The 12,500-nt window shown below is 43.2% G+C and overlaps 2 protein-coding genes and 1 pseudogene across 2 annotated transcripts in view; 2 read left to right on the forward strand and 1 right to left on the reverse strand.

Annotated features, from left to right (window-relative positions):
- LOC137998996 (endosome-associated-trafficking regulator 1-like) overlaps positions 1 to 12,500 on the reverse strand; it is a 36,085-nt gene that overhangs the window by 15,207 nt on the left and 8,378 nt on the right. The gene's annotated exons all lie outside the window — the stretch shown is intronic.
- Positions 3,421 to 4,062, forward strand: LOC137985653 (uncharacterized). Its single transcript, XM_068833335.1, has one exon. The coding sequence runs from the start codon at positions 3,421 to 3,423 to the stop codon at positions 4,060 to 4,062; it is 642 nt and encodes a 213-aa protein (XP_068689436.1).
- On the forward strand, positions 7,274 to 8,265 carry LOC137987761 (uncharacterized; annotated as a pseudogene).

Raw genomic sequence — 12,500 nt, forward strand, 5'->3', positions numbered from 1 at the left:
ATCACACTCACAGCCACAATCCACCCAAATGAATAAAACAGCACTCGGGTTTAACCCTTAGCATTAAGTCCACACAACCCTCTGCTATGCCCACCGGTACAGTATCATCCTCTGCTCTGGTCACTGGTTGCCAGAATGAGTGTCATCTGCCTCCTGGACTTACATGTATGTGAGAAAAACCTCATACCTGTCACATTGTGCATACATGCAGCAAACAACAGTGGTATACACCAGATACTGGTTGCAGTCATCCTGAGATTCTCTGGGGAATCCAAACCAGGGCAACAACTTGAAACCAGACAATGATAATGATAATGACTGTTTATTCACAAATCCATAGCAAAGTGAAAAGGAGATAAAGGAGGTTATCCCTATCTAGTTTATCTCCTGATAATAAAATAAATCAAAAACATTAATAATTATTTTACAACTGTTTAAAATACTAACTATAAAATATATAATACATCACACAATAAAAGAACTTAAGTGTTCACTAGAAAAATTTGCAAGATGACATCTCAGTCTGTTCTTAAAAGTGTTCAAATTTTCTGCCTCAGCAATGTCCTTCGGCAGACTATTCCACTTATCGATTATGCGTATAAAAAAACAATGTTTAAAACTATTTAAAGTTGAGGATGCAAACTTAAGTTCAAAACGGTGATTAGCTCTTAAGGGCTCAAAATCATGTGCAAATGTAAAAAATGCTGAGGGATCTAGTCCATTTAGTCTATTTGTTGTCTTACAACACTCGATAAGCAACGAAAATAATCTTCTTTGTTCAAGTGTTAGCCACTTAAGGAGGTTTAGACATTCTTTGTAGGGCAAGTCTTGCCCAATATTTCCAAGGGCACATTTGGATGCCCTATGTTGTACTTTCTCCAAGGTGTTTCTGTCTTTTTTAAGATGCGGACACCAAACTGGAGAGCAGTACTTGAGAATCGGACATACTAGGCTCTTATAAAGTTTCAAAAACAGCTCAGGGTTTTTAGGACCCACCGTTCGTCTTATGAATCCGAGCACACTGTTTGCCTTATTTGCGCATTTGTTGGCTTGTATACTCCATGACAAGTAGGAAGTAATATAGATTCTGAGATCCTTAACTTCAGATACAGCTTTCAACTGGTTACCACATAGATGATATTGAGGACTTGAATAATTATTAGAAATGCGCATTGCTTCACATTTATCAGAGTTAAATTTCAGCTGCCAGTCATTGCTCCAAGATTCCAGGTGAGTAAGATCTTTCTGTAGCTCTTCTACATCTTCCTTAGTATCCCTGAGTATCCTATACACCTTCATATCATCTGCAAAGGGTTTTGTGTTTGACATAATATTTCTTGAAATATCATTAATATATATGAGAAATAAAATAGGTCCCAACAGGGTTCCTTGGGGTACACCAGACAAAACGGAAGTCCAAGATGAGTGATGTCTCCGCAGAACAACGGGCTGGTGTCGATTGGTGAGAGAGCACCTAAACCAAGATAGGAGTGAACCTGTGGATACCATATGAGTGTATCTTTGTCAAAAGGCGTTCATATGGCACCAAGTCAAACGCTTTTGAAAAGTCTAAAAAGGTAACATCAGTTGTCAAGCCTTTGCTTCTCTCACGGGTCCAATCGTGAAATGAAGATATCAATTGAGAAAGACAAGATTTCCCTTTCAAGAAGCCAAATTGCTCCGACAGATTGTTCTGACAGATCGTCTATGTGACAAATGACCCCAACAAGCTGTTTCTGAGTAGGTGAAGCCCTTGAGATGGGTGCCATGGCTGACACCACTTCTGCTACTGCTGAGCAAACCAACCAACCCTCTAAACCCTGCAACTGCCCTCAACGCCAGGCATCAAATCCCAAACCAAACCAAACCAACCACATTGCAATCAACCGGGGCAAACAAAGAACAACTGTAGGAATGGCTCTTTAGCTAGAACAAGTCTAACACATTCAACACAAGCAAACACCAACCACTGCCACTAATGAATGACTGGCCCAACCATGAGACTCATGGTGTTGTACTGCTGGTACATGTATTTTGTGAGCTTGCTCTTTGATCATCTTTTGTATCACTTTTGAGTAATTGGACATAAATCATTTATTTTGCTTATCTGCTGGTATTAACTCTGGATCAGCTGTTAGACTAATCTAACGGTGAGAAAACATTGTGGTGCTTGGAGCTAGATTCAAGAGTAGACAGAGCAAGGAATTTCGTGAACAACGGCTGAATTTGGAAAACAGATCATGAGCACAGAACCACCTTACCAAGACAGGTTGAAGGAAAGCCAAGACCATAACAAAGTACTGCAACATTAAAAACAGTGCCTGTGGACTCAGAAGCACCAAAATATCAACTAAATGATCCAGAAATAAAGTACCATGGGTATGAAAGTTCTGAGTTTGTGTATCAATAAGAAAACAAGGCTCACTAAACCAAGACATCAACTTACTGACTTAATCAAGATCTACTAAGACAGTTCATTATCTAGTGGGAATGCCATCTGAAGAGCAATCAATAATGTCAATGTAGAGCTCAAAATTATCCAGAACATCATTTGTGAGTTAAAGGAAATGTATACTCAGAAAATAAAAACAGTGACAGTGTTATTGAGGCAATAGATGAGATTGCAATTACAGTTGATTCATGCGTATAGTATGCAAAAAACCATTCAATGGAAAGTTAACCCTTTCCTGCCCGAGACCCACTTTAGTGGGTCCCAACATGGCCCATACTTCAACTTGCTCTCAGCAGACAATAACGCCTATAGGGTGTCTAAACATTGCTACAGGGTCTAAATATGAAACAAGCTTTCGATCAATGCGAAGTGAGAGAAGGTTGGCGAAAATTTCGCACAAGTTCACAAGTTTGTTTTCGATTTTTCATGTTCAAAATGGCGTCGGCCAGCACGTCTCATGCTGAAGATGAACAAGAATCGATCTTTTTTTTTTCTGGAGATGAAAGTAGTAATTTTGAAGGATTCGAACTTGATGATATGCCTTTGAGTTTCATAGCAGGTGCAAATCAGCAACGTGAGTCTGACAGCGACCAAGATATGGACGATTTCCTCGTTGAAAGTGGGGATAAAGATGATTCAGCCAGTGAGTCAGCTGATGACATCGCGGAAGAATGGAGTACGATTCTTACTCCTCAAACGGCGATTGCGTTTGAAGAGCACGTTGGTCCCGTTAGAAACCTGCCTCCAGATAAAAAAGATGTTATTTCTGACGGGTGAGCAAGCGAACAAGGCTGAAATAACTATTTTGTCGGCACGAGATACAACAAGGGCCTGGGTTACAGGCCGGGGTATCATGGGTAGGGTTTCAGGGGTATATAAGACCGAGTATAACACGTGGCTGTCATCTAGGCTTCAGAACCAACCGCGTTCTTTCGTTTCGTTTCGTTTAATTTTTTCTTTTTGCCGTAATGTCGGTTACCAAAGACGAAGTGTCCGACCTAATTAGAGCCAACAACAATCAGTTAATGGTCTCCTTTAAGGAGCTGCTCAAGGACACTGCAGGTCAGATTAAGCGTGCCAACGAGACTTCGACAGAACAGCAAATGAAAGAGATCAAGAAACTGAAATTTCAAGAGCCGCACAAGTTTAAAAGAAAAGCCAACGAGGACCATTTCAAGTTCAATCTCAAGCTTGCGGAAACCTTCGACAGCGCCAAGTCTGCCGCTGAGAAGTCCAACCTTGAGAAAGTCAAGTCTGACCTCGAAGAAGGTGAGAAATTGCTCGTCGAACGGCAGAAGCATATTCTTCTCGCCGACAAGTCTGAATACGGTTGGAGTACGGTCGAAGAATACAAACAACACGATCTAGCAGATGATTCAGAGGACGAAAAACGCATCCACAGTGCTGAGAGACGTGCCCGTGCAGCCACGTTTTCTCGAAAGAAGAAGAAGTCTTCAGCAATGGCTGCGACTAAAACATCTTCTCCGCTCAGCAGGTCGGTTTCGTCTTCAAGTTCCCAATCACAACCTCTGTCCTTCCAGCCAGCCGCGACCAATTCCGGTTTCCCGTCTCGTCGTCCTAACATTGGCACATGCTCACTTAAAGCTTAAAGACAATGCTACTTCCCAGTTTTTCAAAACAAGACCAGTTCCTTTTGCATTGAAAGAGAAGATCGCCAAGAAAATTAGAGGGCTGGAGTCGATTGGTGTGCTGGAAAAAAGGAGATTTCTCTGATTGGGACACGCCCATTGTTCCGGTGATAAAGTCGGATGGAACTGTAAGGATTTGTGGGGATTATAAAGCCACCATTAACCAATTTTTGGAGGTACGTGAGTATCCCATGCCAACTGCGGAAGAGTTGTTTACTCACCTGAATAGTTGTGAAAAGTTTACCAAGCTGGTCTTATCGTCTGCATACCAGCAAGTACAACCATCAAAAATCCCATGCACAGCAACCCCCAGGTGATGTTCTACCTCCACGACCGAGGGAAATTACATGCATTTTATGTAGCAACTAGTTGCAAGTCAGTTGCTGGCCTAAGGAGACACATGCTGGTACATAACGCGGTCATTCCTCAGAAGGACACCATGAACCCTGTGAAGACCCTAACATTAGTCTGCTATGGAGCCATGCAAGAGGTACTGCTGGTGGGGTGGATTCAAACACTGGTGCTGAATGAGATGGCAATCATCTGCGAAGATGGAGCAATCATCATGTATGTATGTATGTATGTAATATTTGAAAGGTCCAAGGGTGCAAATCACTCAACACCAAGACGTTTGGAGACCAGTGAACCTGTGATAGTTTGTGATTACCGGAATCTGCCTCACCTTGGATCAGAGGGGTAATTCACGATCATTTAGGCCCTGTTACTTACCAAGTGTTTGTAGGGAAGTTTCTATGGAAATGACACATTGATCAGTTTTGATGTTTGGCTGGTTCGCGATTGCCGCACCAAGACAAGTTGAGAATACTCAAGATCTCGAAGTGTTACCATTGCCTAATCCTGTTCCTGAAGTCATTCTATTGCCAGTTACTCAACTGCAACAAAACGATATCATAGCAAGCAACGTAGATGAGCTCAACACCTACCAGGTACGTCCCAAACTTCGTGTGAAACCTGTGAACCTGCAGTACCAAAGTGTTACCTAACAAGGATATGCAACGTTTAATCGAGGAAATATGAGACACTTAATATCGTTTGTTGGACTTGAGTCTGCTCTTGAACATTTCTTGTATTGGGCGATAAGTTCTTCAAACAACCATGTAAGATTTTTGATGTCTATTTGTCCGGGAAAGAGGTACATGGATGCGGTTTTTGTTTCTTAGACTGTAGTGCTGTTTAGGTTCAGGGCTGTTGAAATAAGTGGTTGAGGTTGCTACTTTCCAGTATACGTTTCAGCTGGTTCCTGGTCATTGCATCTCTTCTTTGCTTTAGCGATTCTAGGGTGCCCTCAGAAAGTCCAAGAATTCTCAGGCAACTGTCCTGCACTCTTTGTAACTTCAAGGAAAGATATTCTGGCAAACTGCCCCAGAATTGGGCTAGCATAATCCAGCAATGGGTTTCTGTGATGGAAATATATTACATAAGACCAACCTCAGATAAGACCAGTAAGTGCTACATTGTCAAGTCCTAACTAATGACTGGGTGTTAATTGACTCCATTGGGAGCTTAGTGTGACACTATACAGTACTAGCAAACTGTATGTAAATCATTTTGTTTTTCTGTTTCTTAGGGTTAAGTTAGTTTATTCAGTATAATTTACGTTAGTGTAATAAAGTTTATCCAGGGGCGGATCTAGGGGAGCCGCCCCCCCTCTTATATTGGCAAAAAGTATATATTCCCCCCCCCCAAACTACACCACACCATTGACCTCCAAGCACTCAAACAACATGCCACATGTGAAACACATCAGACACAAAGCCCATTCCACCAGGCTCATTAATTCCCACAGAACAAGAAAACCACAGTCTTGGAACTGTTGGACAAGCTACCACAGCATACCACTCCATGAAGATGACAGCTGGATGACCAAAGACGAAGTTAAGAAGTGGTTCAGAAGGGTTTGGCAACAATCGGAGGATGGTGTTTGTCAACTCCTCACTTAAGACTGTTACAAACCTCACTTTTGTGACACTGTCATGGAAATTGCAGATGAACTCTCCATTGATCTGGTGTTCATTGCTGCAGGATGCACTTTAATTGCCCAGCACCTCGGTGTCTCCATCAACAAGCCCTTTAAAGACAGTGGGTTGACTGGATGCAGACTGCCACAAGAAATGATAACGAAAATCTTTGCCAACCAATGCAGCAAATCGTCATCAACTGCGTTGCTCAAGCGTGGAGAGATCTCCCAGAAGAAGTTGTGACAAAATCTTCTCTCCTCTAAATCTCACATTGCCCCAACAAGAAAACAAACACAAAAATAGGATTGCGGCTTGCTTCAAGCCAAGCACTCAGTTTATTCTCCGAAAAGACTAACGAATACAAGACATATAAAAGAAAAGTAAAATATACGAACCAAGAAACATAGAGCTCCAAAAAACTAAATCACAAGCTAACTGAAATGGGGTCGTGGAACAACAGCTGGGTGAAAAACCTCCCCATATGTCCACTTGCACCTGGGAGGAAAACCCCAGGCCAGCTGAACCCCACAAACAACGGTCGCCTGGGCAAGACCAGAAAAAAAAAAAGCGGTAAGAGCGAGAACACTAAATAACTAAAGTCTTAGAAACCGACAAACGTGAACTTCAGACAACGAATCGTGGACATACCCGTCCTTAGCTGATTCACTAGCCCAGCGGCCATGATGCTTAAAAAGCCAGTCTGGTACGCCAGCATTAGCGGCAGCAGTTGCCCCGCCACTCCTAAGGCTATGTGTACCAATGGCAGAAATATCAGGTAAAATTTCTTTAAAAGCCTCCAGCACTAATTCTCTTAACCTTGAATAGCTTAAACTTTTAGATCTAGGCTTATAACCACATTTAGTGAAATATATGGGCCAACTGATATGAACTGAACTTAGCTTCTTTTTGATACCAGTGATTTTGTAAATTTGAGGTGCTAAAGTTTGCGTTTAAGATTATTTTTGTTTGTTTCTTTACTTGATTAGTCCAGAAAGTCAAGATTATGCAAAGAAGTCTACTTGAGCGAGGGCCCATGCTCAGGAAAGCACCCACCCCCAAACTTATACCAAAGATATTGTGTGAGGGGTTTGGGTGCTTATGCGGTAAGATATGGTAAGTGACCCTAACTTTGCTGACCTCAATGGCTTGCAACCAACTCGCCAGGAGTACTTTCAGTTCAGTGAACACAATTGATGGTGTTATCCTCTAGAAAGACTGCAACATCATACTTCCATCCCCTATGCAAAAATTTATCCCACTGCAATTGTATGACACCCTCCCAACCCATTGCCCAACCACACCCAACTTTACTTGTACATGTACCTCCAGCATATCCCTTCCAGTGTATGTGTGCCAACTTCTTCCACTACAAAGGGGTCAACTTAACCTCATCATGGTAGATAGATACTCCAACTAGCCAATCGTCGAAAGAGGACATGAAGGCTACTGCCCAAGAGGCACATTTGCAACTTATGGCATCCGTGATGAGTGTGTGACAGATGGTGGCCAAGAATTATGGTGGAATCTACACTGCAATTCCTTTCAGAATGGGCAGTACACCACCAACTATCATCAGTTGCCTCTCCCATCCCAAACGCAGGGCCGACGTCAGGGTGAAAACCATCAAACAGCTTATCCCTAAAAACACTGACCCACAAGGTAGCCTCAACATGAATTCCTTCCAACAAGAAATCCTCTAATATCGCAATACGCCAGATCCCAGCATAAAGCTATCCCCTGCCCAGTGCATCTTTGGATGACTTAGCAAGGATTTTTTCCCATCCTTCCCGGACACTATGAACCTCACCCAACATGGAGAGACACCCTTGCTGCAAGGGATGAAGCATTAAGGGACAGGCACATTCAAGGGGCTGAGGGGTGGGCTGAGCACATAAAGCAGCTTCCTTCCTTGTGATCGATGACCATGTACGCATCCAGAATCACACCCAACACAAAACAGCTGTGAGTGATGACATGCAACAATTTGACCAATAATTATGTTGTGCATGTCAGTGGATCAAGTTGGAGGAACAATCGCAATCTGAAGTTCCTAAGGAAATATGTTCCTGTACAGAAGCAACCACCAAAACCACCAACACCCCAACAGAATGCAGCCAAACCAGCTACACAACCCGCCCCGATTAGCGTTGCTACATGCGGGTTGTATATATATGTATTTTTCTAATTTGTTAAATTTAAATTATTTAAATAAAATGATGATGATGATTAAATGATGGGACCTACAGTGGGACCTACATGTCCACCACCCACACATACACCAAGGTCCCCAAGCACTCAGGAGACTTGAGGACTACAACAAAGGGCTGAAAAAACCATTTTGAACCCTTTAGACCTAAATAAACTAATCAAATTTTTCAGTCTTCACTGTGCCATTCATTTACACAAGGAAGACTTAAGACTTATTGGAGATGAGAAACATTGTTATCATTCACTGGAGCATCCCTGGGACTACTGATACTTTGTCATGTTTTGTATTTCAGCATCATTCCACTCGTAAAACCATTAAACAATAGAGCTGTATCCTATACCAGTCCAATGAAATGGACTGTAAAGTGCTGTATGGTATCTACTTGCTAATAGCCTACACCTTGGTCATGGTGGTGCTACAGCTCAGTTTGGTGGAAAGGTGAGCATTACCCTTCCCACTTTTATTGTCTGTTTCCTGTTTTTACATAAAATTTATGAGCATTACAGGGTATCATAATCACTCACTGAAAACAAAAATTTGGTTTATCAACGGAGTTGATAATGTAAATTGACCACCGTACAGAGAATCTCTGTACGGTGGTCAATTTACATTATCAACTCCGTTGATAAACCAAATTTTTGTATACTACTTCCCCACCGACGCAGCACCACAGTTTCTTTAGAAACTACCCCTTCACTCACTGAAAACAGTCTATTAACCCTAGGACGCCTAAACCGGCCAGACAATTTTACTTGTCAATGAGACACCCCAGGAGTTAGGAATATATTTTTTGTTGTGTTCTGATTTTGTCCTTAATGTCCTTTAATGTTTTAGAGTGTATAGAGTGTTTAGGTTGGAAAGATGAATGATAGGTAGCAAGGGTGTGAGGCCAGTGAGATTTCTCACTCTGCAGAATTACCCAATTTCTCATTTCCCTTTGAGTTTTAATCTTGTGGAATTACGTGATCATACTGTAGTTAGTGGCAAATCATTTTGCATGTCATGCAAAAGCTTATAGAGTAAGAAAACAACAAAAACAACAGAATTCCAGTCATCTTTTTATCTTGTGGTTTGTTAAAAATGGTCCACATTAAGTTTTGACTGAAATTCTAGTGTAGACCCTAATTATTTATATCACAGGAATCTGAGAGATTCAAATAGATTTGTAAAAGTCTGATCATATCACAAGCTCCTCCCCCTACATGCAATCTAACAGCAAGACGGAAAATTTGGTAGACTGCACAGCGAACGATGATGGTAATGTGATATTTTAGTATAAAATTAAAGTTAATGTTTACGAGTGATAACCTTTGAGCCCTCGGTCTCTGTGCCGCGCCCCTATCAAGTGGTCGCCTCTTTGGTACCACATGTTCTGTAATCCAAAGGCACTTCATTTCTGCCTTCGTTGCATGCAGTGATCCCTATTCTTAGAGGTTATACACGTCTCTCTATGGATTCCTTGACCCTAAGTGCTCCGCCTTCTATTGGTACAAAACAACTTGCCCATTACTGGGTCCCGTGAACATCTCCTTGAGCAGTTGAATTCCATCCCAACTGGTGTCTCTCAAGTACCTGAAAGGCAGGAAAATCCCCCACGAACAAGATACTCTGATCAAAGCCAGCCAGCTTCCAAAAAGGCCCGTTCAACCACAACTACTACAGATCAGCCCCACTATCTTCCTCAAGACCCGACCCAGAGGAAATCTCCGTTGTGTAGGACAATACTGCCGATATTTAAGACAGCTCAGGCCCATCAAATACAAGTACTATCCAAGATGGCGGCGTTCAAGAAGGAAGGGGAGTTCCATGAAATATAACCGCGCTGGCACAAATGATCGCTATGATCATCGACGAAAAGCTTCAGACGTTCAGTACAAACCGTTTCATTCAACCTGCACCGAGTCAACCAGCCTGCCAACCAGAAAGGCCGTCCAATCCACCATTCGCACAGCAACTGTCTGACCCTAGATTTGTGTCAAGTCCACCTCACTCAGCCGACTTCCGGGAACTTCTCTATGCCTCCATCCTCATGTTCAACTTCTCCGATCGCAGCGCATGTTCCACACAAGACAAGGAAAGCAATTTTGAGCAGTGAGTTTGTTGTGTTTGACTCCCTGCTGCCAGAAAACTCCTCCCTTGTTGACCATACCCATTTGAGGGTAAACATGTCAATATCCCTACCCCCTCCCGTAAGAAAAAGATGTACGTCAACACGATTGACAGGTGGTTGTCCACGTTCACAGTTTTCTGTACGGTCCTCCTTACCTTGTTTCCCTCACGGGGCCGTTGAAATGTTTGCCTACCAGGAGATTATCCGGTCTGCTCACAGCAAATTTGCTGGTTTTGCCTGGCTTTCCTACAATATAGAAGGAAAGCCGCCTGCTCACCTTCAATTACTTGGGGGAACGGGATATTCAACTGTACCTGCTGAAATTCAAAGGACAGGAAAAATCTTGCTGTACCATTTGTGGGAGTAGGGACCATTTCTCTCATGGGTGCTCCCTTTCTGCCCTTAGGCCAATCCCAGTTTGACGCGGGGTTTGCAACAACTATAGCTGAGGCCTCTGCAACGGGGAACACCCAGCCTCCAGCCACAACGACCCCGCCTGCAAAATCTCGAAGCTTTAGTGATAAGAAGTCATCAAATCGATAAAGTTGTCAAGAATCAAATACCAGTCACCCCTCGCAACGTTTCACTCCTCCACACTCTTCTTCAGACTCTCCCAGATAAACAATTTGTTAATTTTCTGTCATGGTCTCAGCTTTGGTTTCCGGATAGGCTACAAGGGCAAGCAGTTTCCCCTCTGCTTTCCAGCAACCCCAGGTGATTGAAAAGGACCTGCTGGACGAAGTAACACTTGGTAGGGTGGCAGGTCGAAGTTTCCCTTTTTCCCAATTTTCAAATTCACCCCCTCGGTCTGGTCCCTAAAAAGGACTCCAATAAGTGGAGTACAATCTTCCACCTCTCCCATCCCAAAGGGTCCTCCGACAGCATAAATGCAAATATCCCATCGAATAATTCACCCTTCAGTGTATATACGAGTTGATGATGCAATCTCCTTATTACTTAAGCATGGCCCTGGCTCCCTTATGACAAAGACCGACATTCAGTCCACTTTTCGCATCATCTCAATCCATCCACAAGACTGGGAACTCTTGGTCATGTGTTAGAAGTGCCGGTATTATTTTGACAAAGTCCTTCCCTTTGGTCTTTGTAGTGCCCCATTCCTCTTCAACCAGTTGTCTGACGCCCTGGAATGGTTGGTAAAACATCACCTTAATATTCAATCTGTCATTCACATTCTGGATGATTTTTTTTCATAGTTCGGCTGAGTGAGCCTCCCCCTGCATCCCACTGTGCCACTGCCCTCTGCCAATTGCTGACCCTCTTTGAGCAATTAAATATCGCTATAGCTCCCAAGAAAACTTTCCATCCCTCAACCACCGTCGAGTTTATGGGAATAACCCTGGATTCGGTACTCATGCAGACCCATCTCCCAGGGGATAAGCTTCTCAAAGCAAGGGCATGCTTTCTAGTTGGTCACACAAACGGTCTTGTTATTTAAGGGATGTACAGTCCCTTATTGGGACCTTGCAGTTTGCCTGCCGTGTCATTTCCCTGGGTCACACCTTTCTGCTGCCGATTATTCAACTGACCAAGGGCCCTAACAACCCGGAGCAGGTTATTTTTCTCAACAATGACTTTCGCAAGGATGTTGTCATGTGGCAACTTTTCCTTTCCCACTGGTGGAATCATTCATGAAACCTTTAACCAAAACAGTTCGCACCCTGCAGCTGGAAGGGCATGACTGGCGGCTCGCCCTCTATCCATTCCTTATCATCTACCACTGTACTCCACACTCAGCAACAGGCGTCTCACCAGCAGGGCTGTTATACAACAGACCTCTTTGCGAAGGAATACATGCTGTTGACACTTCAAACAGCCTCTCCACAGAACAGCACCAAAAAGCAGCCACTCTGGATCAGCAGCCCAAGGCTAAAATGAAAGAGTATGCTGATCGCACCTGCCACGTGCAAGAATCCACCCTCCAAGTGGGCCAAACCGTGTTGCTGAAACAAGAAAAGCGTAACAAGTTCAGCACTCGCTATGATCACAGACCATTTCGCGTTATTGCCCTCAAGGGAACCATGGTAACTGCTGAGAGAGCAGGCGTCCAACGGACCAATCACATCTCACACTTTAAACCATA

Source organism: Montipora foliosa, chromosome 1 (assembly GCF_036669935.1).
Source record: "Montipora foliosa isolate CH-2021 chromosome 1, ASM3666993v2, whole genome shotgun sequence".
NCBI classification, from domain to species: Eukaryota; Metazoa; Cnidaria; class Anthozoa; order Scleractinia; family Acroporidae; genus Montipora; species Montipora foliosa.

Bases quoted from the DNA above. Each gene is read 5' to 3' on its own strand.
- LOC137985653 (XM_068833335.1), top strand. From the start codon at position 3,421: ATGTCGGTTACCAAAGACGAAGTGTCCGACCTAATTAGAGCCAACAAC.